Source organism: Grammomys surdaster, unplaced genomic scaffold (genome assembly GCF_004785775.1).
Source record: "Grammomys surdaster isolate TR1022 unplaced genomic scaffold, NIH_TR_1.0 198, whole genome shotgun sequence".
NCBI lineage: Eukaryota > Metazoa > Chordata > Mammalia > Rodentia > Muridae > Grammomys > Grammomys surdaster.
In genome coordinates this window covers 4,556,211-4,583,539 of record NW_021604643.1, presented here as the reverse complement: position 1 = coordinate 4,583,539, position 27,329 = coordinate 4,556,211, and the positions used below count along the sequence as shown (strand labels likewise).

At 42.4% G+C, this 27,329-nt stretch overlaps 1 protein-coding gene across 3 annotated transcripts; it reads right to left on the bottom strand.

Moving 5' to 3' along the window:
- On the bottom strand, positions 1-27,059 carry Cep78 (centrosomal protein 78). Of its 3 annotated transcripts, XM_028770102.1 has the most exons (16): positions 26,792-27,059; positions 23,461-23,633; positions 23,305-23,377; positions 22,247-22,350; positions 19,743-19,917; positions 17,331-17,444; positions 15,923-15,987; positions 15,557-15,668; positions 12,807-12,936; positions 12,418-12,463; positions 11,048-11,179; positions 4,444-4,521; positions 3,220-3,386; positions 1,889-2,057; positions 1,415-1,462; positions 1-634 (listed from the first exon to the last, which is right to left on the bottom strand). In XM_028770102.1, the coding sequence occupies exons 1-16, from the start codon at positions 27,057-27,059 to the stop codon at positions 71-73; spliced, it is 2,418 nt and encodes an 805-aa protein (XP_028625935.1). In that variant the 3' UTR covers positions 1-70. The 3 variants fall into 3 exon arrangements, with proteins under 3 accessions (XP_028625935.1, XP_028625933.1, XP_028625934.1); XM_028770100.1 differs by lacking the exon at positions 1,415-1,462; XM_028770101.1 differs by lacking the exon at positions 1,415-1,462 and having other exon boundaries at positions 1-580.
- Between the last annotated feature and the right edge of the window lie 270 nt (positions 27,060-27,329).

Genomic DNA, 27,329 nt, shown 5'->3' with positions numbered 1-27,329 from the left:
TAATAAAAACATAAGAAAATTTATTAAAATTTAAAAGCAAAAATCATAATTTCAAAAGGTTAGACCTATGTCAGGTCAGGTGTGCTGACGAATGGACGCGTTCCTGAAATTCAAAATCAGACCCAAGGGTATCACTTTCAGAATGTTCTAGCGGATTGGGTTTACTTTTGATAGTCTTGGGTGAGACAGTCACTATTCTATTTTCTTTCTTGATAGAAATGCATTTTTTCAAAGATTCACTTTTAATTGGCTCATTAAGCAATGACCGTTTTTCCCCAGATCCTTTGCTTTGTGAGTTCACAGGAGAGTCAGAGTCAGAAAGGAGGTTCTTCCTGGAGTGTCTCTCAGCAGACTGCCTTCTGGAGGACTCACTTGCCGCGTTCCCTTTCTCTGTCGAGGACCTGCTGTGTTTAGACAACATCACCTCTTCTCTTTGACTCCTGCCTCCAGAAATGCCATCTGCTAAGGGAGAGCCTGTCATAGCAATGAATCCCGCTGCAGATCCCTCCTGCTGCTCCAGGGCTATAACTCCCAGGTTGTCTCTAGAAGCTACCGCTGCCTCTTGTGTAGAAGCCGAAACCTGGACAGTGTCAAGAGGTACAGGGATTGTGGCATCACTTGTAATCTTCTGAATCTACGAGGAGAACAATAAGGCTTGAGAACAAAGCGAGCCACCACAGAGGTGAAAGCCTCACTCTGTGTCTGTTTTCATGTTTACTTTTACTCTTTTTAGTTAGAGGCGTGTGTGTGCGTGTGTCTGTGTGTATGTGTGTGCCTGTGTGTGTGTGTGATATGAGCCTGACTGCAGAGGCTAGAAGAGGCATAGGATCCCTGGAGCGATAGTTAAGTGTGGTTGTGAGCCACCCAACACGGGAGCTAGGGACTCTACTCACGTCCTCTAGAAGAGCTATAGCAGTCTCAACAGTCAGGCCATCTCTCCAGCCCTGTAACTGCGATCTTACTGAGCAGTCAGTTCACTACTCAGAAGATTCTACAGTCATTCATTTTCTTAATTATATGATGCCATGTGATTGGCAACTCAAAAAATATATATCCAGAGGTAGCTGTATATTTTTAGAATTTTTTTGTTCTCTATAATTAGCTTAAATTTTACACATTAAAACAATAAAACAAAACTATATCTAAGAAACCTAATTTCTAGCATCACTCTGTATGTGAAGTATCCAAGGTGTGACACGACTGAGCTCTCAAGCCAATGGGTCTTCAGACAAGTCTTAGACTGGCTGCTGGGTCTTGGTGAGGCAGAAGAAAGAATATCGGGGGTAGGGGTGGGGGTGGGGGTGGGGAGTTTGTCCCGTGACAGCCAGCCCCCTCCATCCACTAACAGGGGCTGTAAGCATGCTAGTCTGTCTAGATGACTGGTCTCGGACGGTCTCGGCACTAGCATCTGGACCTTCATCAGTGTCCCTTCATTGTAAACTGACTGGATACAGACAGAAGCCTAGAGGAGACATGAATCCAATAGCAGTTTACAACACTTTAAATCCCGATTATCTCTCTACTCTTTCTTTCTTCACTGATTTGAAATAAGATTGCTTATTTCAAGTATAAATTATCAAAAAACTTCCAATTTTGTCTTTTTTTTTTTTTTTGAGATAAGGTCTCACTATGTAGTCTTGACTAGTCTGGAATTCATTATGCAGAGCAGGCTAATCTCAGCCTCACAGAGACTTGCCTGTCCTCGCCTCCCAAGCACTGGGATCAAGGGTGTGCAGCATCATGCCCATACCTGTTTTCTTACTGACAATGATGCAGCTTCTGAAAATAGGTACAAATTTAACTGTGCCAGAGATAGACCACCAGTACTTTCTCAACCTGGGGGACTCCTTGCTAATGGCTTTAACCAAGGTCTGACAGGTCCACTTACCCGGATATCCTGCATTTGTGCTATGGCTGTCTGTTTCAGATCCAGATTTTCATCTTCAAGTGCTTTCTGTTCTTCTACAGGTGAATTAACTGTAGAATTCATCTGGGGACGACCTAACAAGTGGAAGTCTGACTGATCTATACCAGCCATAGTGGCAAGCTGCCCAAGCCTGCAGACAGGAAGAGGAAAGGCACTCACTTGGGAAGAACTTAAAGTCACCCACACCCACGAGCATGAAATAGGTGGATAAATGAACACCAAGATCGAAAAATCTTGGGAGCCGATACCTACTTCAGACAACAGCCCCATCCTAACTGCCGCCTCTCTGCTCTGTGACCTTTGGACCATATTACCCCATCCTCTTAGCACCCCAACTCCCCTCAGGAATACACTCGTTATCACCTGACTTTCCATAGCAGCCATCAGTGCTTCATTTTAAAGACTATTCCAACAGTTCCCACTCTCCATCTCCACACATCTGACCCCCTCCCCCCTCCATCCATCTGACCCTCTCCCCTCTCCAACCATCTGACCCTCTCCATCCATCTGACCCTCTCCCCTCTCCATCCATCTGACCCTCTCCATCCATCTGACCCTCTCCATCCATCTGACCCTCTCCTCAGCTCCCTTCAGCCACTATGCACTCCCCTCCAACACTGCCCCCTTCAGCTCTCACTTTTAGCACCTTTTTTTTTCTTTGATTTTGAGACTCATGTAGCCCAAACTAGACTCAAAATTTTTATGTAGTTAAGGGTGACTTTGAACTCTGCTCCTTCTTCTACCATTCACGTGTTGGACTACAGGTGTGTGCCACCATGCCTGACTGGCATCTTCTTCTGACACTAGTGTTCTTAGGTGAGAACTCAGACCTACTCCCGTGTCTACAGCACCTGTGGAGATCAACTACATCCTGAAGCCTAAGGGTCAGAAGGATTTAACTCAAATCTTATTTAATAAGCAAGATGAATAAAAAGTAAGAAATCTCCTGTATATTCTTAAATATTTTCAATGAAATGATCTTTAACTTAGTCTTTTTAAAAACATGCTAAGGGATATATCTATAGCAGACAAAAATGTATATAATTCATATGCTCAATGCATTAACTTATCTTTACCAAGACCACTAAGCACTCTTTATGTTTTTTTTTTTTTTTTATGATGGGATTTCTAAGAAAGCAGGTTTACCACTCTGCATTTCTTTTAAAAGGAATTCTCCACTAAAAAGCAAATCAAACATACTGTTAGATGTCTTGTGGAAGCTAAAAATGTCAAGTTCCTCAGCAAGCTACCATGAACGCCACTGAAGAAGAATGCCCACCCTCCAGATATACCCCGCATCTTTAAGGAGATCCAAAAACGCGTGGAACTTCTGGAAAGAGTTCTCGATGCTGCCCAAGACCCCTTCATCGTCCAGGATCATGCTTGTCAATGACTGGGCTTGGAGGGCTTCAGACAGGGAGAAATTGATATTTCTTAGCTGGGCATTTTCATGTTCCAGCTACAAAAGAGGGTGAGAATGTAGTGTGATTTCCTCACTACCATCTAAAGAAACATTTTCAATACCTAAACTAAAACATTCAAAAATGTAATTAACTTATCACATTTTTTAAACCATTTAATTAACTAATCTAATTCTTAATCAATGAAGACATTAACCATGACACATAATGACCTTCACCGGAGACACTTGGTGAAATTTCCTATATAACAAGTAGACGAAAAGAGTTATTGTTTTACTGATGTTTCCAAAGAACACATCCCTGACTGCTTAAATTCACATTGGACCACTATGCTGCAGAGATTTAACTACCTAAGGTTCATTTGATATTAGAAAACATAACAGTCTGATCCAAGCAAAATTATAACCCTTCTATAATCTACTAAGGATTGATTTCAATATGCCAACTTGTTTTTCAACATGTATGTCTGTCTTCCAGTGCTCAAGACTTGTGACAATGCATATACTTTGAGACTCTTCTTTACATTTACCTTGTGGTTAAAAAAGCACTAGTGTAAAAGTTGTCAGTGTTCTGCAAAGTAGTCCGATAGTCTAGCTCAGGGCTCACAGTGTAGACTTCAATCTCCCACAGCATTCTGAGGAACCTGTCATTACCTTAGACTTCTAATTTTAAAAAACTGCGTCTGGCCAGGCATAGTCCCCAAGTCTTGGCCAACCCAGCACTGGTGCTACAGCCAGGCTTAGAGGATTTGTTTCTCTAATCCATGGTGAGAAGACAGCCTCACCTCCACTTACATCACATATACAGTATAAACCAAATACATACATTTCTTACATGGCAGTCAAAGCCAGGAGGGAGGAGCAAGCTATTTCCTACATTTTTTACAATACACTCTCTGGAACATGTCTAATGACACTGAATGAATGAATGAATGAATGAATGAATGAATGAATGAATGGTTAAAATGCTCAACACAGCTCACAATACACTGTGCCTTATCATTTTCAAGTATTTTAAAGTTTGTAAGTACAGAACAACTTGAAACCAAACCAAAACCAACAAGTAACTTGAACTGTGGGAGAAAAACGTGCTTACCTCACTGACGCGCTTGTCAGCCTTGAGGCGGACCGCCCTCTCCTCCTTCAGCTGCTTTAGGCACTCCTGCAGTTTCTCCTAGGAAGAGGAGATGGAGGAAATGTGGTAATTACGCAGCACTCTGGTCCCTCCACTCTCCCAGCTACACAGACCACTAAGAACTGAGGGGCAGAGCCAGAAGTAACCTCAGGCAGTGAGATGACACGTCACTACTGTACACATACCACCTAGTGCACCTAATTACTAAAATGTATCAAATTAGCACATTAGAGATTCACTTAAATCCCACTCTAACTTAAGAGTTGCAGTGCTTACCATGAAAAGTAGCTAACGTGTAACAGTAAATCACCAACACAAACTTCAAGTCAGAAAAGGAAATTTTTATTCTTACTTGTGGGTTCTTCAAAATAGAAAACTCTGTTCATTCTTAACACACCAAAATCATGCAACTTCAACAAAAATGCATACCTAAAATGTAACTCTTTTAAAGCACTTTATTGTATGCAAAACATTGTGCTTAGTTCTCTAGGTACTCCCTAACGGAATCATCAACCCCTACAAGAAAAACAGGGCTACCAGCTACGGCAGAGCGAGCAGAGCAGCACACCCTCCTTGCCTATGCAGCTGCCGCTGAAGTTGGAGCAGTCTGGGTTGCACAAGGGCTGACCTTGCTCTTTACCAACATCAGGAAGAAACATCCCTGTGAGCAAACCTGCTCATCATTTCCAGGAACTGAGTGAGTGAGATTTTATGGCCCTTGATGGTGGAGGTGTGATTATTTGTCGTAGATAAAGCCCTGAAGTAGTCCCCAAGGCTTCCCAGGCTGGAATATTTCCCCAATGTCACTGCTCATACAGGGGCTGCTGTGAGGGGATAAGTAAGGCCATCACAGCAAGTGACCTTAGGACAAGTGGGCATGACATAATTAGAGAACCTATTTAAAAGTACCAGGCTCTTCATGAAAAAGATTTTTAGTACAGAGTTATTAAGACAACAGAGAAGTTCTTCATTGCCAACTCTGAAGAGGAGGTGGCCCGCAGCAGATGAGAGGGTTCTCTGACTGACGAGTAGCAAGCAAATAGGCCCTCAGAGCTGATTTACACCGCCAACACCAGCACACCTGGAAGAGGAGTCCTTCCCAGCCCTGCGAGATGGCATCAGTCTGGCCTACAGCATGGTCTCAGTTTTTGTGATACTCTGAGCAGGGGGATTCCTGTCTGGACTTTCACGTTAAAACTGTGAGCTCATAAAAAGGGACCGTATTAAGCCATAAAACTTACAGCAACAAATTCAACTTCCAGGCTTAGGAATAAAACAAGTATCTGCTATTGTCATAAACCACCATTTTTGGAGTAGCTGATTGTATAATAGTAAATAAAACCTGTATCTAGTAAAACCTCACAATGAATTTATACCCATAGATACTACCTTAGCGTCACGAGTGCTGGGATTGCAGGTATGTAGCCCAACGCTTGGCTTTGCATTTGTGTGTGTGTACGTGAATGTGCATGTTCAGAGGTTGATGCTGGGAACTGCCCTTCACTGTTCTACTTTTCCTTGCGGCAGGTCTCTTAATCAAATGCAGAGGTCACTAACATAGGTGGTCCTGCTGCTCAGCTGGCTCTGAGGAGTCCATCTCTGCATTCAGAGACTGGAAGTACAGGTGAGCCACCACACGCACCTTGCATTTCTGCTGGTTGTGATCCAAACTACAGACCTTAAGCTTTAATGACAAGTAATTAAGCACTGAGCTAACGCCCTGGCCTCTGGGTTTATATTTTAAGTGCATCTGAATATTTACTTAAACACAGAATTTTAATTTAAAAGTTTAATTGGGACCACTGAGATAGCTCAGCAGCTACATGTCTAGCACCCAAACAGCAGCTCACACCTGCTTCCAGGGATCTGATCCCTTTTCAGGGCTTGTTGGGTATTAGACACACATGTGGTACATACATACATGACCTCAAAACATTCATACACATAAAATAAAAATCTTTTAAAAAGTACTGTCATATATTTAATGAAAACAAAGATATAAAATATCTAAGTGTGTGTTAACAAAGTTGTCTCCCTTTCAACAAAGTGTTTTAAAATATTTCCTCAATGGAAGTGAGTACTTTTACACTCAGACTGTATGTCTGAATATTGTTAAATGCTTTGATCACATCAAATTCCTTTTCTCTTTAAAGATTGATCTTTTATAAACTTCTATCATGTGCATGTGGGAATGGATTTCTGCATGTGCGTGCAGTGTCTGTAGAGGGAGACGAGGGCACGGGGTCCCCTGGAACTGGAGTTACAGGAGGCTGAGAGCCATGTGACAAGCACAGTAGGAACTGAACTCAAGTCCTCTGTAAGAGCGCCACATGCTCTTAGCTGCTGAGCCCCGTTTCCAGAGCCACAACTAATGGTTCCTAGAACTAACATAAAATGCTCAGGTCATTTTATGGCATGCTGTCTGTGAAGCATACATGTGCCACAGTGCATACATGGAGGTCAGACAACACCTTCTCTTCCACCATGGGGACATGTGGATCCTGGCGATGGAACTCAGGTTATGAGGCTTGGCAGAACCTTCAACTACTGACCGTCTCATCAGCACATAAAATTCATTTATGGAAAGACACTGCAAACTCCTGTGTTTATGATTCACATGATATAACGCACCACAGCTTGAGAAAGGGACTACAGTGTGCCTTTCCTTTGCAAGCCAATGAGCTTCCTGGAGTCACTTGTATGGCACAAATGAGGGGTTAAAGGGGCATGGGTGACACCGAAACAGTGTCATCTCTGCAAAGTTCCACCCAATCCTGGGCAATCTCTTGACATCTCCATTTCTGACAGGCTCTCCACAGCACAGCCAAGTGCAATGTCACGAAACAGCTTCTCCCTCTAGTGGAGGGAGTCAGATTTGTATCAAGTGTCCCTCCTCTTAGCACTCTTCATGAGATAATGGCTTACTATGTAGCTCAGTCTGGACTCAAACTCTCCATCCTCCTGCCTCAGTCTCTCGGTATATATTGGATGAACCTGTGCCCTAACAGCTTTCTGACACATGCCTAGGATTTGACACTGCTTCCAGTAACAAAGTTGATGTACTGGATGGTTTTATGTCAACTTGACACAAGCTGGAGTCATCAAAGAGGAAGGAGCCTCAATTGAGGAGATGCCTCCATAAGACCCAGCTGTAAGGCATTTTCTCAATTAATGACCAATGTGGGAGGGCCCAGCCGATTATGGGTAATGTCATCCCTGGGCTGGTGGTCCTGGGTCCTATAAGAAGACAGGTTGAGCAAGCCATGTAAAGCAAGCCAGTAAGCGGCACTCTTGCATGGTCTCTGCATCAGCTGCTGTCTCCAGGTTCCTGCCCTGCCTGAGTTTTTGTCCTGACTTCCTTTGGTGATGAACAGCAGTGTGGAAATGTAAGCTGAATAAACTCTTTCCTCCCAACTTGCTATTTGGTCATAGTGTTTTGTGGCAACAACAGAAACCACACTAAGCCAGCCTATCACTCTGATACATCATATCTCCTATGACTCACTTTCCCCATGGAAGCTGTGAGATGCATAAGAAAAACATCTTTTATTAAGCATTCATTCTATCACCTCCTATGCCTAGCACAAGGAAAGCAGGCAATAAAGAATGAAGGAAGAAGCCCTGGCCATATAAAATGTGTTTAAGAATATGGTTTTCTTCAAATGAACAAGTGGAGAAGCCTGCCCTTGTCCTCTAGTCTCCATTTCTTTGCTTAATAGTTAGCAGTTAAATTTTGGTTTTTGATTTTTTTTTCCCTAAAAACTGAAAATTCTCTGAGGGCAAAGTCCTGGCCCATTAACTAGCAAATTCTATAACTCTGGGTCCTGATTTCCTTATCTACTGAATACACAGTAATTACATGAATTAGCACATATACAAACTCAGAATGCATGAATTCACAATTAGTCAGTGCAAAATGAAAGAACACGTGAATTCAATTACTATAGACAGGCTTATGATCAGTCTGTTCCCACAAGCACATTCAGCACTCAAGGGCAGCCACTGCCTGAGGCAGGCTTTTAGCCACAGAACACTGATATGCCAAAATGTGCACAGAATAAAGTCCATAGAGAATACTCACGGAAAGACCACCTAAGACTGTCCAGCACCGCCCTTAGACCCTCAGACCCTCAGGAAGCCTCCTGGCATGTCCCATTTCCAACTGCACAGTAGAACACAGGTTAGGTTCCCTCCAAGCTGCAGGCTACCCCAGCACTAAGTGATGATTTCCCATGTTGTACTGGATCAGTTACACTTCTTCCCACTCACCTTCTCGTTTAGTTAAGTGAGAATCCCTTCTACTGTCTTTACTGTGGGCTTACACGTTTTAGCTGATTCTCAAAGTGAATATACACTAAGAGGGTCCTCAGTACACCTCGAGTAAGAAACTCTCTAGTTGCAGCTCCTAGCCTTGGTCTTCCTTAGTGACATAGACACTTTTGATGAATTGTCTCCTGGGTACGGTCACAGACCAGTAATAGAAAGCTTGTCCATCATGGATAAAGTGCAGTCTCTAGCGTTTAAACAATCAGAAGGGAAACAAAACAGAACAACCCATAAAACTGACCAAGCTCTCTCCCTGGAGAAGGAAACCAATCCAACATCTTGAAAACACTGCTGAGGGCTCAACGCTCCTCTGAACCTTAGCAACAAACCACTCGGGCTCTGTACAGACAAGACGAACAGTGTTCTCTTCTAAAGTCTGTCATTTTGTAAGTGATACTTCAAGAATGCTCTATATAAGCATTGTGAATTTTAATTAAAAAAGAAAAGCAGCTGTGGCATGTATCCTCAGGGGATGTGCAATGCTTGGGACTGAACCTAAGGCCTTACATGCTGGCCAGGAAACTGGTTTGCCATTGAAGCTGTATCCCGTAGCTAACTTTAAATAAAATAAATTAGATACATAACTGCCCTTCAACCATTAATGACATTTTGAGAAGGCACCATCTGGGAACTAGAAATCTGGGCCCTAACCGTTACACACAAACCAGGTGGACCTTGATTATGGACGTCCTTGCTCTCAGAAATGTGAAAAATCAAATCTCTGCTGTTTTAAGCCAATAAACAAACAAACAAACAACAGATGGATAGCCATTTCTGGATTTGTAAGTTCCATACCAAGGCAGACCTTGTTTTAAGCAGTCACTGTGAGACTGGTGGTATGGTTCAGTGATAGCATGCATGTTGAACAGTATGAGGTTTTAAGTTCAAACCCAGGTCCTAGCTGCTACCCCTAATTACATGTGAATCATATAACCCATAAGAAAAGGCAAGATTTTCCTAAAAGACAAGTTCTCCCAGAACTTATTACAAATCAGCTCTGATTTAAAGTCCAAATGAACCTTATGTTTAAGGTACAAAAATCTGCTAAATAAGCTAATTTTCTTTTTTGCTTACCTAAACAGAAAAATGGAATAATATTTGATGCCCAGATTTAACATAAAGTATAGTTTCTTAATTTTTTAAAATTGTGAAAGGGTAGTATCAGTAGCAAAAGTTTTTCAAAGCTAGGGGTGGTAGCTTACATAGGAGGCTAGGAGAAGACCAGGAACTCAAGGCCAGTCTGAGGTGCAATGACTTCAAGGACAACTTGAGCTACGTAAGACTCTATCTTAAAACAAAAGAACCTCTTTTCAATTTTACTTTTACTAAAAACAAAGTTATATTTCAATTATGATAAGAGTTCAGCTAGCACTATCATCAATTTGCTGGCCTTTCATATCACGGGGCTGGGCTGAGGAATTTTATCCCAGTCAAAGGCAGGTCACACATGCATAAGGACTAAGGTGATTCTCAGAGCATGGCAAGAGGCAGGGTGTGGTGGTGGACACACAATCTCAGCACCCCAGAAGCATGTGGGCAGAGCACTGGCCAGGCAGACAAACCTAACTGGCAAATTCTGAACCAATGAAAGACTTTATCTTAAAACCAAACAAACACGGGGCAGTGGTGGCGCACACCTTTAATCCTAGCACTTAGGAGGCAGAGCCAGATGGATTTCTGAGTTTGAGGCTGGCCTGGTCTACAGAGTGAGTTCTAGGACAGCCAGGAGTACACAAAGAAACCCTGTCTCGAAAAACCAAAAAAAATAAAAAAATAAAAAACCAAACCAAAACAAAAAAAAAAAAGCCAACTGCCTCAAACAACAGACCCAGTGTGGATGACAACTGAGGAATGACACCTAAGGCTGTCCTCAGGCCTCCACATGCATACCTAATGAACACATGTATAGATACACACACACACAGCACTGAATCAGCTGACTATGTATGACTATGTGTCCTTAAGTTTATTTTATGGTCATTACTGTTCTCGTTACAGCTAAAATTCTGATTCTAAAAAGAGGAAATATTGGTGCCCTGTTTTATTTTGTAGCGTACGCATACTCTCCTCTCGCCTTGTTCTGCACCACCGAGGAGAGTAAGTTTTAGAACTGAGAGGCAAGCAGGACTCCAGTGAGCTGCCTGTTTTGTTTCACAATCAAGCTTCACCAACAGAAGCGATTATACTTTGAAATGATCTTTGCAACAGTCTCTGTACCTTGAAAGGAGGAGCTGTGTACCTGTAACGTTTCTTGTCTTATGCTGGTTTTCTGAGGCACTTCACGGACACTTTCTGAAGACTCTTCAGTCTCGTCGTCAGTCTCTGAGGATGAAGGACTTTCTACTGTCACAGTCACAGGAAAATCTGATTGCTTAAATAAAGAGGACTTGACTTATTAATACCATAAGCCAAATACTAAACACCAAAGGACACCTAATCAAATCGATCTGTCTAAAATATCAAGTGATTTTTCTCTAAATGTATCCACTGTTCCTTAGCCTAAAACAATCAGTAACAGAAAAATGCCACTAACTTATTCTTGCTGTTAACTACAAAACCATGTACTACATACATATGGCTGACTACTGCTTGGCATTGCACATATTTGCTAAGTTCCTCTTACATGAATCAAGTGGGGAGTCAAAATAAACACTTCTTTTTCAAGTCAACTTTTATAACGCAGATGATAGATTTATTCTCTACTATGAGACATCAAGAGTGCAGAAGTATAATTCTTAGGAGGAAAAGAATGAACAGAATATAAAGTCAGTAAGTGTAATTAATAAATACTAGAATGGTTTTAAAAATTAAATCACATCCATATACACAACTGAAAGTTGCACACCTCATCCTCTCTGCATCCTGCAGCCTGAACTAGTGTAGGAACAGTCTGATCCTCCTGTCAAGCTTCGATAAGGTTTCCCTATAGCTAAAAACTGATGTGGTCATAACACTACTGAAGATGTACAGACTGAAGTAGTGCAGGGACAACTCTGCAGGATAGGCAAACCCTCGATGACAGAACAAGATGGCATCCTAACACCTCAGTGTGTAGAGTGTAGTGCTGACACGCAGGGTGGTACATTAAATGATCTCCTCCTACTCTTTAGAGATCTGTGGCCTCCATGGACAACTAACTACAGGAGGATACAGGAGTCTGACAGAATTAGCCTGCTCCAGATCTGAGCCAGTGGGATAGGGACTGTTTGTAGCCCTGACTTTAACGTGTAGAGTGAGTGTGTGTGTATGTGTGTGTGTGTGTGTGTGTGTGTGTATGTGTGTAACATATACATGTACCCAAAGCAACATTCCTTAAAAACTGAGACATGTTTTAGTGATGAGCTCCATAATGGTGAGAAACAACGGTCAAACCTATTGTGAGCATCAGCTTCTATGTTGCCTGGAGAAATGGGGTATCTACGGATGAAACCACAGGCCTCCCTAGTGTGTGTCATATGCATAGAAAGCACAATACTCTGTACCATGGCACTGGGACAGCAATCAGGAGACTTTAAATTTATTTATTTCAGGGAAGAAAGTCCATTTTACAAAGCTCCTTTTAGTTGACCTACTCTGATCTTTTATGTTAGAAATATGACAAATACATACCTTCAGGTGATTAGACAGATCATGAGTTTTGATTAATGAAGAACTCCTAAAAAGGTATCAACAAATTAACTTACATTTTGATGTATGTATACTACAGTATCAAACTTATTTGCATTATGTACACTGTTCATATAGACCCAGAGTACTAAATACCTCAAAATAAGCTATGAAAAAAACCAAACAGACTGAGCAGAATGGCCGACAGGTTACTTGTACACATTCAGCTCCAGGGGACCCACACTTTTTTGTTATCTTTCCTTAGGGCACTCTTTGGGCAGAGGCTGTGTGTGAGCTAGCCCCTTCCACTTCCAGAATCAATAGAAGAACTACATAATAGAAGTTCCCAAATTATAGCTATCGGGACTAAGGCACAGGAAAGAACACCTTACCTGCTTCTTTTTGCACGTTCTGCCGTGCGCCAGGGCAAGAAACCAGACGCTCCTGGAGGCAGAGGGTCAGGAGCATAGCAGTCTTTACTGAGCCCATGTTTTCTCCCATTACTCACAGGTTTCTTTGTAGCTAAACCGATGTTCAAGGAAGTGATTAATGAAAACCAGGATGCACTAAAGGTCTACAGAGTACCATTCACACACTCCTAACATAACACAAATGAACAACGGACTATGACACCAAAACCATTACGAGTAATTTATAAACCTGTTTTGGAACAGGTTTTCCCTAGGTAGTTCAGGCTACACTTGAACTCACAACCCTCTGGCCTCTCCCTTATAAGTAAGTGGATTACAGGAATACCTGCAAATAGGCTAAAGGTTGCTGAGTGGATGTCCTCAATTTGATGGCTTTCAGTCCTCACAAGAGTTAACAAACACACACACACACACACACACACAGAGAGAGAGAGAGAGAGAGAGAGAGAGAGAGAGAGAGAGAGAGAGAGGAAGAAAGAAAGAGAGAAAGAGAGAGAGAGAGATATCAAATGCAAAATTTATCAAAAAAAAAAGATTAAATGAAAGGCTTAAACATGAAATACATGTAGCAGCTAAACCCATATATTAACACTTTAATTATAACAAATCCTCAAGCTCACATTAAGTTTTTGTTGCTGCTATCATGAAAACAAATAACAAAGGTTTACTACAACAGTTCTATTTCATCTCAGCCCGAGTTTTATGTCAGCCTTATGGTGAGATCCTGTTTTTAAAAAACCCAAAATGTAATAAAAACAAAACAAAATGGTTGCTGTGTTTATCTTCCTGGCCTCTTTTACATGTTAGGACTTCAGCAGTGTTGGGCTGCCATCTATGGTGCTGCATATGCAGTAATATACAACATAATTCTCTTAGAGTTAATTTTTAAAATATCTGTTTTTATTTTATTTGCATTGGTGTTTTGCCTGCATGAATATCTGTGTGACGATCAGATCTTAGAGTTACAGATCTGCTATGTAGGTGCTGGGAATTGAACTCAGGTGCTTTGGAAGTTCAGTGTTCTTAACCACTGAGCCATCTCTCCAGTACCCTAAAGTTAATTTCTGTAAAGTTACACTGATTTGTGTATGTATGCTGTGGCAGAAAGGTGGTGATCAGAGGACAACTTGCAGGAGTCAATAATCTCCTTCCAACACACGGGTCCTGAGAACTGATCTCAGGGCATCAGGCTTGCTGGTAACTGCCTTCACCCACTGGCCATCTCAGTGGCCCAAGACAAGTGTGTCACCACCACTCAGTCCTGTGCCATTTTCTGCATATATTAATGTTATATGCAGGAACTCTGTTCATCCTGTGCTATTGCATTTTTCATTTTATTACTATTATTTTTTAAGTCAGAGTCTCATGTAGCCCAGGCTAGCCTCAAACTTGCTATATAGCTGAAGATCTCCTTGAACTTCTGATCCTCATGCCTCTATCTTCCAAGTACTTCCATTTTTTAAGTTAATTACCTTCACAGAACAAACAATTCAATCTACAGTAGTAGACCACATATGACCTCTTATAGCATTTATCATTTCTTTGATTTTCAGAAAAGGTTCCCTGGGCTTGAGGTCTCACATAGGGACCAGGAAGAGTAAGAGAGAAGGAAGAGGTCGCCATAGGGCAGCATGGATCATGAGCACATGGCCACAAGGCCTGGCCTGTGGAGCAGCCCAGAGGAAACATGGCAAGTAATATCTCGGGGTTGCTGACAGGGAAACAGACAAAATAGCATAGAGGATTGAAATGTGCCCAGATCTAGTGCTCTAAAGCTTATTATAAATCTAAAGGTCCCTGCATCCTTCATTTGGGTATCTAATTGATCTGAAGTGGGATAGAAACCCCTAGTAGATATTTAAAGGCAACAAGGGGGTGTAGCTAACCGCCATGATAATAACCACTGCAAGGATGAGCAAGCCAGTAAACAGCCCTCTCCAATGTCCCCTGCATCAGCACCTGCTTCCACGTTCCTGTCTTGGGGTCCTATTCTTACTTCCCTGGATGATGGACTGTCATGTGCAAGCAGAAACTGAAATAAATCCCCTCCCTCCTCAAGCTGCTTTTGGTTATGCTGCTTTGTCACACAACAGAAACCCTAACTAAGACAAAAATGTTTTTCTAGCTGGGCCTGGTGTTGTTTATCTGCACCACAACTGCTCAGAAGTTTGAGATAAAACAATCTCAAGTCCCAGGTCAATCTGGGCAACACAGCAAGAACAAATTTCAGAAAAAAAGCAAGGAACATTTTCCTACAATGTTCTAGCTCTAGATAAAAAAACTTGTCTTCAACACTGTTTTTATAGTCAGTGGTAGAGCACTTGCCTCCCAAGCATGAGATCCTGGGTTCAATCCCCAGCACTGTTTGCTAAGTAAGCCTGCGTCAGAGAGCATTACAAATCTCAACTGTAAATTATTAAGAATAATCATCATTCAGAAAACAGTCAACATGATGAATATTTTATATGTTAAAAAACAAACAACTGTTAATTTAAAAAACAGTAATGCTTACAATCCTTCCAAATGATTCATTTACTATTTCTACCCGCCATGAATTTTCATAACCTGGATTAGAGTAATTATAGTCTAGGCCCCAGAATATACTATAATCAGCATTGGTTATTACCCAAGAGATGAGACCTTAATACTAACATACTAACACAAGGTAGGTGCGAGTGTTGGTGACATAAAAAGCAAAGACAGACAGTTACCAATTCTAATGGTAGCTTTTCCTTTCCGACTGCTTCCTAGGACAATTGTTTTCTTTTTCTGCTTAGCGGTTTTGGATGGTTCCTTCAATGACGGGGACGTTACCCACTGGTACTAGAAGAGAGAGACAGGTGACATCAGCTACAGATAACAGGACTTGACTGTAGCTGGACATGACAAAGATATTTTATACTTAATAAAGCTTTGCAATTCTTAGTTCTCAGATTCTAAATTGAATAATGATACATTTTAAAAAACAGAAAAGTCACCTGATTTTACTTCAGATAGCAAAAAATATCAAAAATTTTACTAAAAGCAGAAGAAACAGTAAACGAAAATTCTGCCCACCAGACTGACAGGAGCTATACCTCTGAATTTGCACTCCTTCCGTTCTGGAGAACCTTTTTGATAACTGCTTTCATCATAGAGTGATCTGAAGTAGAAGAAAAGTGAGATTGTTCAATGTATACCCCGGTGACTGACTACCTACTTATAAACAGAAGCCAGCTAACCGCTGTTTTCCCATACAACTAAACAACAAACTCATTTCTGCTTCTGAATGTTCTTCTTCCTCACAAGCTTGGTGTACTGTAATACTTTCTCATCATCCACCAGCACTTTAGGTCTGACGTGGCTCTGGAGCCCTTGCATAGATAATTAAAGGTTGCACTATCCCAACATCACCCCCCCCATCCCCAAGGCAACTAACTAGCACAGCCAAACCTAAGTCAGGACACCGCTTCAACAGTGCTCTGCTCCCAGCCCCCTCTCAGTACTGCTACCACCACCGGCTTGGCCCTCTGTGCTAGCCTCCTAGCTGGTCCCTTCTCTTCTCCCTGGCTCCAGTACTATACTCCACATGAAGGTCTTCTGACTGAAAGACTACTCAGATTATGCCTTTGTCTATCTCAGCTCACTTAGCTTTGTCCTTACCTGACAATGAAGATCTAACACTATCAAGTCCCTGGCTCCTGCTTGACCACACAGCACAAGATTTATTTACTATTTATTATTTATCAGCTTATATCTTTTGGCTTGTTTGTCTGGGCACAATGTGTATGCAGCAGATGCCCATGGAGGGAAGAAGAGGGCACTGGATCCCTTGGAACTGGAGTTACAGGTGGTTGTAAGTAGTTTGATGTGGGAGCTGGGAACCAAATCTGGGTCACTGCAACTATACTAAATGCTCTAACCACTGACCCATCTCTACAGCCCCTGCCTTGTTTTTCCCTTAAATCCTCTATCCCTCCTGCCATCTTGTATCTATACACCCACACATGCTGTTCATTCAGCTGTCCACTCAAGTGTCAGTCCTCAAGCAAGTACCTCATCTGTCTTATTAAATTCTTTTTGCACTTTCTACTACTTAAAACTCATTATTAACTTACATATTTACATTTGAACTCCCTTATTGATGGACAGCAAGACTCTGGCTGGTAGACTGTTATATGCTTAGTATCTGAACCAGTGGTTAGACTCATACAAAATCTAAAATTTCTTTACAAATTAGCAAACAAATGAAACTTTCTTCCCAAGAGTCAGAGATTCAGACGGACTGAGGGAGTGCTCTGAGAGAAATGGTCTTTTCATCTAGGCTCACTGGAATCAGTAGCCACCTGAACAACCCAGGTACAACTCATTTAAAACAATACAGTAGCTGCTACAATCACAAAGTTATAAAACAAGAAAATAAATACATCAAGTTTTTTAAAATTCCAATACACAAACACTCATTTTTATGCCATTTATCAGTTAATTTTTAAACAGACGACATACCAATAAGTGGGTTTTTCCTTATATCCAGAACGACCAGGGTTCTGTTGGTTTCCAGGGCCTCCAGTAAAGCCTTGGCACCTTCACTGGTAAGGCCGCACTGCTGCAGGTCAAGTGCTTTTGAAGAAAGACAACAGGTCACTTCCTGACTCCACACAGTTTAACACAGACAATTCTCACTCATGCTTAGGACATTCCTGAACAAGACTAGTCAAGGTAGTTTTAAATCTTGAGTATTAAAAAAAGTCAGAAAAGCATATGCAAAGATAATATAGTAGTAATAATAATAAGCCTCTTCTACAATGTGCTACAGTGACCTCACTCCACCCATCTGCAGAAACAGTAACTCCCCACAGTACGAGAGAGTATCACACACAAGTATCAGTTCATGATGCTGACGGCAGTGTAAACATTGCACTTAGTTCTTGGACTCACAATCCTGAACTCCAAAGGAATCTCAGAAAACTACTGTTTAATAAAGAAAGCACTGGAGAGATGGCTAGGAGCATCCCTGCTCTTCCAGAGGGCCTGGGTTCCATTCCCAACACCTACATAACAGCTCACAACAGTAACTCCAGTCCCAGGAGACCCAGTATTCTTTTCTGGCCTCGTGGGCAGTAGGTATGACTATGGTACACAGACATACGTATAGAAGAAACATCATATACATTAAATAGAAGAATGCCTACCCTGATTTCGCTTTATGAAGGACTGTAAGCTATATAAACAAACAAACAAAAAACTTTCTTCCTGAAGTTGTATTGGTAAGTGTGGTGATTTGAGTAAGAACGGCCCCCATAGGCTCATATATTTGAAAGCTTAGTTACCAGGGAGAGGTGTGGCCTTGAGTAGGTATGGCCTTGTGTGTGTGTAGGGTCAGGGGCAGAGGAGAATGTATCGCTGGTGGTAGGCTTCAAGGTTTAAAAAGCTCATGCCAGGCCCAGTCTCTCTACTCCTACTGCCTGCAGATCAGGATGTAGAACTCTCAGCTACTGCTCCAGCACCATGTCTGCCTGTGTGCACCCATGCTCCCCACCATGCTGACAACAGACTAAACCTCTGAACCTGTAAGCAAGCTCCAAACAAAATGTCTTCTTTTGTCAGAATGCCCTTGGTCACAGTGTCTCTTCACAGTGACTAAGACAGTAAGTTTTCTATCACAGCAGTAGAAAGCAGACTAGGCTAAGAAACGGAAACAAGGGCCGCCTTGCACAAGCAGGGAGAGAGCTGGCTCTAAACCTGAGCTGTCAGTGCCTAACCCTGGACTTCCCAGGCCCCAAAGCTAGGAGAAATAAACTCCTGCTGTTTAAGCCACCAGTCTGTAGAAATCTATAACAGCCCAAACTAAGACACCTCTCAACACAAAAGATACAAGCAACTACCTGAGCTATTAATAGCCATAAATTTCACTAGACCATCAAATGAACACCAACTATGGTGATGGAACCCAGGGCAGCAAGAAGGCTCAGCAGGTAAAGGTACTTGCTGCCAAGACAGACCACTCAAGCTTCAGCCTTGGAACCCACGTGGTTGAAGGAGGGAACCAATGTTAGCAAGTTGTCCTCTGCCCTCCACATGTGTACTGTGGCACACAAACTCGAAACCACACCCACACCCAAAGTAAATAAACAAATGTTTGTTTTTAAAATCTTAAAATTAAATAGCAATCAGGTACGCTAGAGTATGCCTTTTATCCCAGCACTCAGAAGGCAGAGACAAGTTCTGGGAGTTCAAGACTAGCCTGGACTACACAACAAGTTCCAAACTAGCTAGAGATACCTAGTTAAATTCTGTCTAGAAAACAACAACAATGCATACATACATACATACATACATACATACATACATACATAAATACATAAAATGTATGCATTTTATAGCATATATATTAAAATAGTAATAAAGTATAGTTGTTGATTTATTTAATTATGTCAAGATCATATATGAAAATGCTTTAAAATGTGCATACAGTAAAAAAAAATTGTGGAACTAAGAATAGCACTCAAGACCTCAAGACCACCTGTACTCTAGATAAAGCTGTACTGCTGAGCTCAGGACAACTAAGCATTAGATATCTCTTCCCCCCTTCTCTCTCTCTCTCTCTCTCTCTCTCTCTCTTTCTCTCTCTCTCTCTCTCTCTCTCTCACACACACACACACACACACACACACACACACACACACACTCACACATTCCTACTTGTAAATAAAATCAGTGGCTATAAGCTCTAAGTATACAGACAAATCTTTTTTTTTTTTTTAAAGGCTGAAAATATGCCAAAATGAACAGTGGAAACTTCTAGATGTTTTGATTGCTAGTAACCTTGTTTTCTATGGAGAATATAGGTGACTTCAGGAAAGAAGTACAGTAAAAGCTGCTAGAGAGTTTCTGATTTCCAAAACTCCTTCAACTTACCCCGAAGCCATAAGTCCTCACTAAGAGAGTCTGCAAAAGCACTTGCACCTTGGTCACCAATGAGTGTGTTGCAATTCAGTGTGATGCGCCTTAAGCCAGCCATGCAGTCAAGATCGGGCCTCCTGTAGCGAAGACTCTCAGCCCAGGTTTCTTCATGCCTTTTCATGGTTTGATACTTCAAAAATAACAGCATGGACTCAGACGCTGCAGAAGGAAACTAGGCATAGCCGATTATACACCACACCCCGCTAAAAACAAATATGGTGGTAATCTGCCCTCAGAATATTTCACCACAGGGCTTGAGTTATGAGAACAGCCACAGGTGACAGCTGTTCAAGTTATGTAAAAAGACAAGTCACTAAAGTTTAAGATAGTTTCTTTTCCTTTTCTGCCTCATTAAAGAACTGGTTTAACTTTACTACAGTTCTAAACTCTATCCTGTCCTCTAATCGTCTCCACTACAATTCAAATATTTAGCATGTATCATGGTTATTAATAAGCTATATAAAGCTAAATAAATATTTTATGTATGGTTTATGTATACCGAAATACCAAAATCTGTGTGTGCTTGCATGATACTGAGGCTGTTCCTCAATATCCAGAGCCATGGGCATGCAAAGCAAAGTGCTCTACTACTGAGTAGTCAGGCCAACAAGGACAACTTTTAGATGATAAGAAAATACATTCAGAGGCTGCAACATCATATTTTAACCCAATGGCTCACATATACTTTTTAGGGCATACATACTTACCATCTTTAGTGTCCTAGAATACGCAGAGAGAGTCTGATATGCCTTAGGTAAAAACTATTTGATTTGTAATCACAGTTGTAGCCTCTAAGACTGTAACCAATTCTCTATATTCACCAGGGAAACTCTGTCTACCCGGGACACTGAGACTACAATGGAAAATAAAAGCCTTCCCACTGGAACATGAAAAGAGTCAAGCAGCTGTGAAAGGGCACCAGGAGTAACACTGACACCACTTTACAGAATGACCACATCAAAGCAACAATTAACAAACACTGCACCGCTGTCTTAGGGAAGATAGCCCACGAGATCCTCAGATGAACAGGGATTTTACAGAGGTGAAGCAACTTGCCTATGGTCACAAGATATTAAACGGGTGAGGGCTAAACTAAAGCCACTAGCCTAGCATCCATACACATAGCTGGGCTAGTGGTAAGGGCTATAATCCCAGCTACTCGGTAGGTTGAGGCAGGAGCATTCCAGGTCCAGTGTCTGTCAGGGCTTCAGAGTAAGTTCATGGCCAGTCTAAGCAACTTACAGAGAACCAGTTTCAAAATAAAAAGTCAAAAGTACAACTAGAATATAGCCAAGTGGTAGAGCACTTGCCCTAAGTGTTGGCTTTAGTTTAATCCCCTGTAACCTCCCAACACACACACCCACCCACCCACCCCCCACACACACGCGTACCACCAACAATGAAAACCTCACAAAATCACCATATCAGAAAACAGAGTCCATGCTCTTAACCAATATTTATCACAAGGGTCAGAGGTTTACTCTGTAAAAATTCAAAAGTAAACATTTTCAGCTCCATGGGTCAGTTTCCTTTGCCAACTACTCAACTCTCCTGATGTAAGGCAAAAGTAGCCAGCTACTAAGCACACAGCTAGGCAGGGTTGTGGTCTTCAGAACCGTTCCTTACAAAAAATATGTAATGGGCCATATTTGGTCCATAGCCCTCAGGTCTACCTTTGATCTGTGCCATCAAACTACAAAATCAAGGCAGCTGAGGTGACATACACCTCTAACCTAGTACTCGGGAGGCTGGAGGAAAAGGACCAAAGCAAGTCCCAGGCCAGTATGGCTGACACGAAGAGTTTGAGCACAGACTGGACCACAAAGCCATATCCTGTTTCAACCCCTAACCCCAAACAAACAAACAAACAAACAACAAAAACCTACAAAAAGGCTCATGTCAAAATGTTAAGTAACTTTAGTCCTAATGTAGTAATTATTACAACTATAAAGACTGAATGAACTGTTTTTATTAGTTTATAAATTATAGTAGTTAAAAATGATGTCACTAGCCGGGCGGTGGTGGCGCACGCCTTTAATCCCAGCACTTGGGAGGCAGAGGCAGGCGGATTTCTGAGTTCGAGGCTAGCCTGGTCTACAGAGTGAGTTCCAGGACAGCCAGGGCTACACAGAGAAACCCTGTCTCGAAAAAAACCAAACCAAAAAAAAAAAAAAATGATGTCAATAATTAAAGACTGTAACAGTATAAAGTTTCTTCTGGTGCTGCAATGTTTTCAACAACTAAAATAACAAGTATTATTTATGAAGTATTATACTTTAAAGTCTTATTTTTTTAAGATTAAATGTGTGTATCTTTAAGGGTCAGAATCCCAAGCTAGGCAATGGTTACAACATGCAATAAAACTAAAATTGCAGTTTCTATGCTGATAGACAAAAATTATTGCAACCCCACAGCAAAGTATTAATGTGCTTCAATCATATCAGTCAGTCAAAGGTCACCTTTAAGATTTTGGCCATATGACAGGCTCCTTGCCATGTCAGATTACATCCTGTGAAGTTGACTGTCTTGAGAGTGACAGAGTTCTTTATACCTTGACAAATGACTAAAAGAAAGAAAAAGACACACAGTAAGACCAAGTGCCTGCCAATGTGGTCAATCTCAGTTTACCTGCTGTCTTCAGGCTCTGCCAGTTTAGAGGTGTATCCCTAAAGTCACTTTCTACAACCCTCCCAGACACTAACAGATTGGTTGCAGTAACAAAATATTATTCTAGCATAGAGCAAAGGCTTAATTCCACTAATTTGCCAAAACTAAATACTTTAAATATTGCCTATTGATATATGGACATTGTAATTCCATTTTAAAGCTGGGCATAATGGCACTTGGGAAACAGAACTCTGTGAGCTCAAGGCCAGCCTGATCTACATAGTGAGTTCCAAGACAGCCAGAACCATACAGTAAGAACTTATCTCAGATAAATAAACAAACAAACACACAATTGCATCACAGCTGCTTTACTTGGAGATGGTGATGACTTAATGTTCTCTTTACATCATCCTTACTATTGCCCTTCTCACAAAGATTTTTTTCTTTTGTTTTTTTTGTTTTTGTTTTTTGTTGTTTGCTTGCTTGTTTTTTGAAACGATGTGTCTCTATGTAGCCCTAGCTGTCTTGGAACTTGTTCTATAGACCAGACTTGGCCTCAAACTCAAGAGATCTTCCTGCCTCTACCTCCTGGGTACTGGGATTAAAGGCATATGTCACCATAACTGGCTCCCACCAGTATTTCTTAAAGGAAAACCATAAACTATGAGCAAACACAAATAACAGAATACCAAATACTACAAACTGTTTGTTTTACAGCATATCACAACCTTAAATAGAGTTCAGACAATACTAAACATGATAAGATTTCTGGTAGGAAGGGTCAGCATCTGAGCAAGCACAGGAAGGACACAGCTCAGGTGGAAGCAGCAGCCCAAAAGGTAGACACGGTTATCAGCATACAGACAAACATGAGACCATCCTCACAGGACAAGGGTTAGACTTGACTCACTTTCTAAACCTCCGTCTCCAATTGGACAATTTGCAAGAGACAGGTGCACCAAAGAGGCTGATTTACTCAATCCCTTAATAGAAGAAAGTAAAATATGTATTATTTCCCCACCAAAACAAGCTTTCAAATGTTGCAGGTCACATGAACAAAGCTTACCTTTGTTAGACTAGTCAAATCTCTCTCTCTCAGAATCAGCCCATTTAGCTCCAGATTTCTTAGCACACCCGATACACTTAAGCAGCCTTTCAGAGCCTTACATAGCTGGAAGCTCATGTCTTTGGACCTTATTACAGGAACTCGATTCCTACAAACTCTGTGTGTATCAGCACCTAAAACAAATTCAGGGAATCAGTTATCAGCAAAATCAGTAATGTCAAGCATACAATTTTAGTATCAAAACTCCTCAGTGCCAAGGCATGGAAATGAACCATGTCCTTAAAGAGAAACTCCACAGCCACATGAGATACAGAAACACAAACCATACATGGTATTATTTCTTATGGAGGCAAAGAAGTTGCACCTATGTTGTGGGAAATATTAAAAAAAAAAAAGCAGTCCCAAATCCCAGTAACCCGGTAAAATCAAAACTCTAGAGGCTTGTAATTTATAAGTGAGATTTGTTATCAGTAAATTCTCACCCCACAAAATGCCCACACAATGAACTCAGAGTCAAGTGATATTGATACAAATTGCCCACCTAGATAAGACAAATCGTCCTGTAATTATCCATCCCTTATAAGATATTCATAGCTACCTGTGGCTATTTAAAGTCAAACAGAATCTGGATCATCTTTTTCTTCCTCCATCTTCTTTCCTTTTCTTTCTGTGTCCTCTTCCCCCTCCCCTTCTTTTCTCTAAAAATCTCTGTCCACCTTCCTTTTCCACTGTCCAATCAGTCTCTCACTTTATCTTGTGCCTTCTCTCACCTGCATCCTGCATATAGACATCAATCCACACACCTAAGGCATGGCTTCAAGAAAGCCCTCAATTTGCATACAGGAGAAAGAAAGGGCGGGAGTAGACTATGTGTGCAAAGGGATCCAAGCCTGACACCTGCTGGAGAATATAGATGCTACAGGTGTGAAAAGTGAGAAAGAACAGAGAGAGGCACCTGAATCACACAGGTTAGGAAAAGCACCCCTTCCAGCAGGCCTAGCTAGAGTGCAGCTCATTTTCCAGTGCCTTTGTAAAGGAGACACAAACTTCAGCTAGTGCGTGCTGGTTCTGTGCTAAGTGAGACCATATACAGAGAGGAAAACTGAGTGCTGGTTCTGTGCTAAGTGAGACCATCAATACAGAGGGAAATGGAGTGCTGGTTCTGTGCCAAGTGAGACCATCTACACAGAGGGAAATGGAGTGCTGGTTCTGTGCTAAGTGAGACCATCTGTGCAAAGGGAAACTGAGTTCAGGAGCAGCAAAGCCAGCCAGGAGCTTCTTCAATAGTACAATCAAAACAGCTGAGGGAGAAACAAGTGGTGTCTAGGGGTATGAGACATGGAAATGCCGAAAAGAATGCTTGAAGGGAAATGGTCTCCTTATACTTGACATAAAATACTAGCATGATCAGGTAGGCTTGCCTTGATTCTAAGGCACCTTTCATCTTTCCTTAAATTTGGGCATTTCCTTAAATTACCATGGCAGTCAAGGGATTCTTCAGAGGTACAAACACTGTCCTTGAGGAAGGGATCACAGACACTGCTTATCTCAGACCTAGCAAAGGGCCAGACTTTCAAATAGTCACATCTGCCCCTAGCGTATCACACCTTCCCTTTCCAGTAGTAACCTGAAGACACTCAACACACACACACACACCATGCTTTATCCTAAGAATCTGCAACAGGCTTGTTTCAATGGCTTTTTATATGTGTGAGAATTAAGAGTTTAAAATATGAAACTCAAACATTAGGTTACTTCCAATACTTGTTTTCCTTTCATGATAGCACTCTTAAAAAGAAAGAGAGAGAAGGAAAGAAAGAAAGAAAGAAAGAGAGAGGGGGGGAGGGAGGGAGGGTGGGGGGGGGGGGGGCGGGTGGGGCGGGGAAAAAGAGATTAGGAACTGAGATGGCCAAACTGATAAAGGTGCTTGTAGGGAAAAATGCTGAGTACCCAAATTTGGATCCCCAGAAAGGTAAAAGCCTGTATGCAATCTGTGAAGGAACAAGAGATGATCCCTGGGGCAAACTAGCTAGGCAGACAAAGGAATCAGCAAGTCCCCAGAGTTCAGGGGAAAACAAAGAACCAAAAACCCAGCCTCAGTAAACAAATTGTAAAGCAATAGATGAAGTCATTCAGGGTCAACCTCTAGACTCTATGCACACCACAACATGTGTATGTGTACATAAATGCAAACACACACATGTGTGTGCATACACATCCCACATACATATACACACAAACAACTATTTGCAAATCTAAAAATAAAAGAGAGTGTGAAAACTCAGCAGGAAAGACGGCTCAGTAGTTAAGGGCATTTGCTGCACAATCTTGGGGTCTGGAGTTTCAGATCCCAGGATCCATGTAAACTAGGTCTCAGGAGCAGGACTTGCAACTTCAGCATGGAAGGGGGTGGAGTCAAGAGGGCAGTTGGGGCTTGCTGGCTTCCAGTCAAGCTGAGCAAACAGACCCTGTCTCAAAACAATGGGTGGAGAGCAATCAAAGGACACCCAACACCCCTTTCTGGTTTCTGAGTTGTGCACATATGCCAATACTAAGATACACAAATACACAAATCAGTAAGGAACATACATATTGAATGGTAATTCTTTTTTGGTTGCTGGGCAGGTGTTCATGAATGACCATACATGACCATACATGACCACTACAAAGACTTGGCTTTCGAGTTAAACAATTTAAATAAAAGGAACTTGCAAACACTTTATCTGCAAATAACCAGAGTCAACTGTTTACAACGATATGTCAAAAGTAATAGCCCCTTGGGCTGGAGAGATGGCTCAGCGGTTGGGCATACTTGCTGTTCTTGCAAGGATTCGAGTTCGGTTCCCAGCATCCATATGGTGGTTCACATATGGATTCCAGGGGTTCCAACCTCTTAGTCCCTTTTCTGGACTCGGCAGGCACTGCACACTTAGTGCACATACACACACGAAGGCAAAACACACATATTTTTTTCTAAAAATCATAAAAAGACGTCCCTGAAGATTTTTTGTTATACATTTTTCTCTTTCTATTTTAACCTCCCCTTTTCTGTATTAAACTTGCAATTACGAATGAGAGGAGACTGTACATTTAAATCCCTAAAAAGAAGAGAGGACAGGGACCATTCGCTAAATTATCCTGCATATTCCCCTTGGGGAGCATAGCTGGTCATCCTCGCTGTAGTAAGGGGCACTTCTACTCCCAAGCTTGACTACTCCAGACAACCGCCCGAGGCGGCAACCTGCAAGGGAGGCGGCAGCAAAAACTCCTTTGTGGCTAGGTGGAGGCCGCTTCTCAGGCTTCCGCTGTACCGGGCTCCCTCCCCTCGCACCTCCAGACCGCAGCACTGTCTCCCCGAGCCACGGCTGGAAGGAGCTCTTGATGGCCACCAGCGGCAGGTCGCGGTTCACCCTGAGCGAGCTGAGCAGCGGCGCCCAGTCCACCGCGCGCAGCCGGTCGGCATTGAAGTCCAGCACGCCGTCCCTCAGGCAGGCGCGCACGGCGGGCAGCGGCACCGAGTCCTGCAGCGCGCACAGGTACTCGTAGTGAGAGAAGAAGTCGGCCGCGCAGTCGCGCCGGAGCTTCACAGAGTCGATCATGACCGGCTGCCCCGGGGACTTCCACCAGCCGCCCCGCGCCGCCTCCCGCCGTGCCCGGGGCGGTTGGCGCCCGCTCTGCCCGCTCGGCCAGCCGCCGCCGTTCTAGCCACCGGCGAGCTCCCGCGGGCGGCGTGCGCACAACACGCAGTGCGTCGGCGCGCTCGCTGTGCGTCAGAGCGCGGGCCACGCCCACCAGGGCGCGCCACCGCCTCCGTGCTGTCCTCTGGAGGTGCTGGAACGTGCAGATGCTCTGCAGTGAGGGCGCCACTG

Excerpts from the sequence above, each read along its gene's own strand:
- Cep78 (XM_028770102.1), bottom strand. The coding sequence starts at position 27,059 with ATGATCGACTCTGTGAAGCTCCGGCGCGACTGCGCGGCCGACTTCTTC. Across the intron at positions 12,464-12,806 it reads GAACGTGCAAAAAGAAGCAG|GAGTTCTTCATTAATCAAAA; the intron begins GTAAGGTGTTCT and ends ATACCTTTTTAG. Across the intron at positions 3,387-4,443 it reads CTGACAAGCGCGTCAGTGAG|CTGGAACATGAAAATGCCCA; the intron begins GTAAGCACGTTT and ends CCTCTTTTGTAG.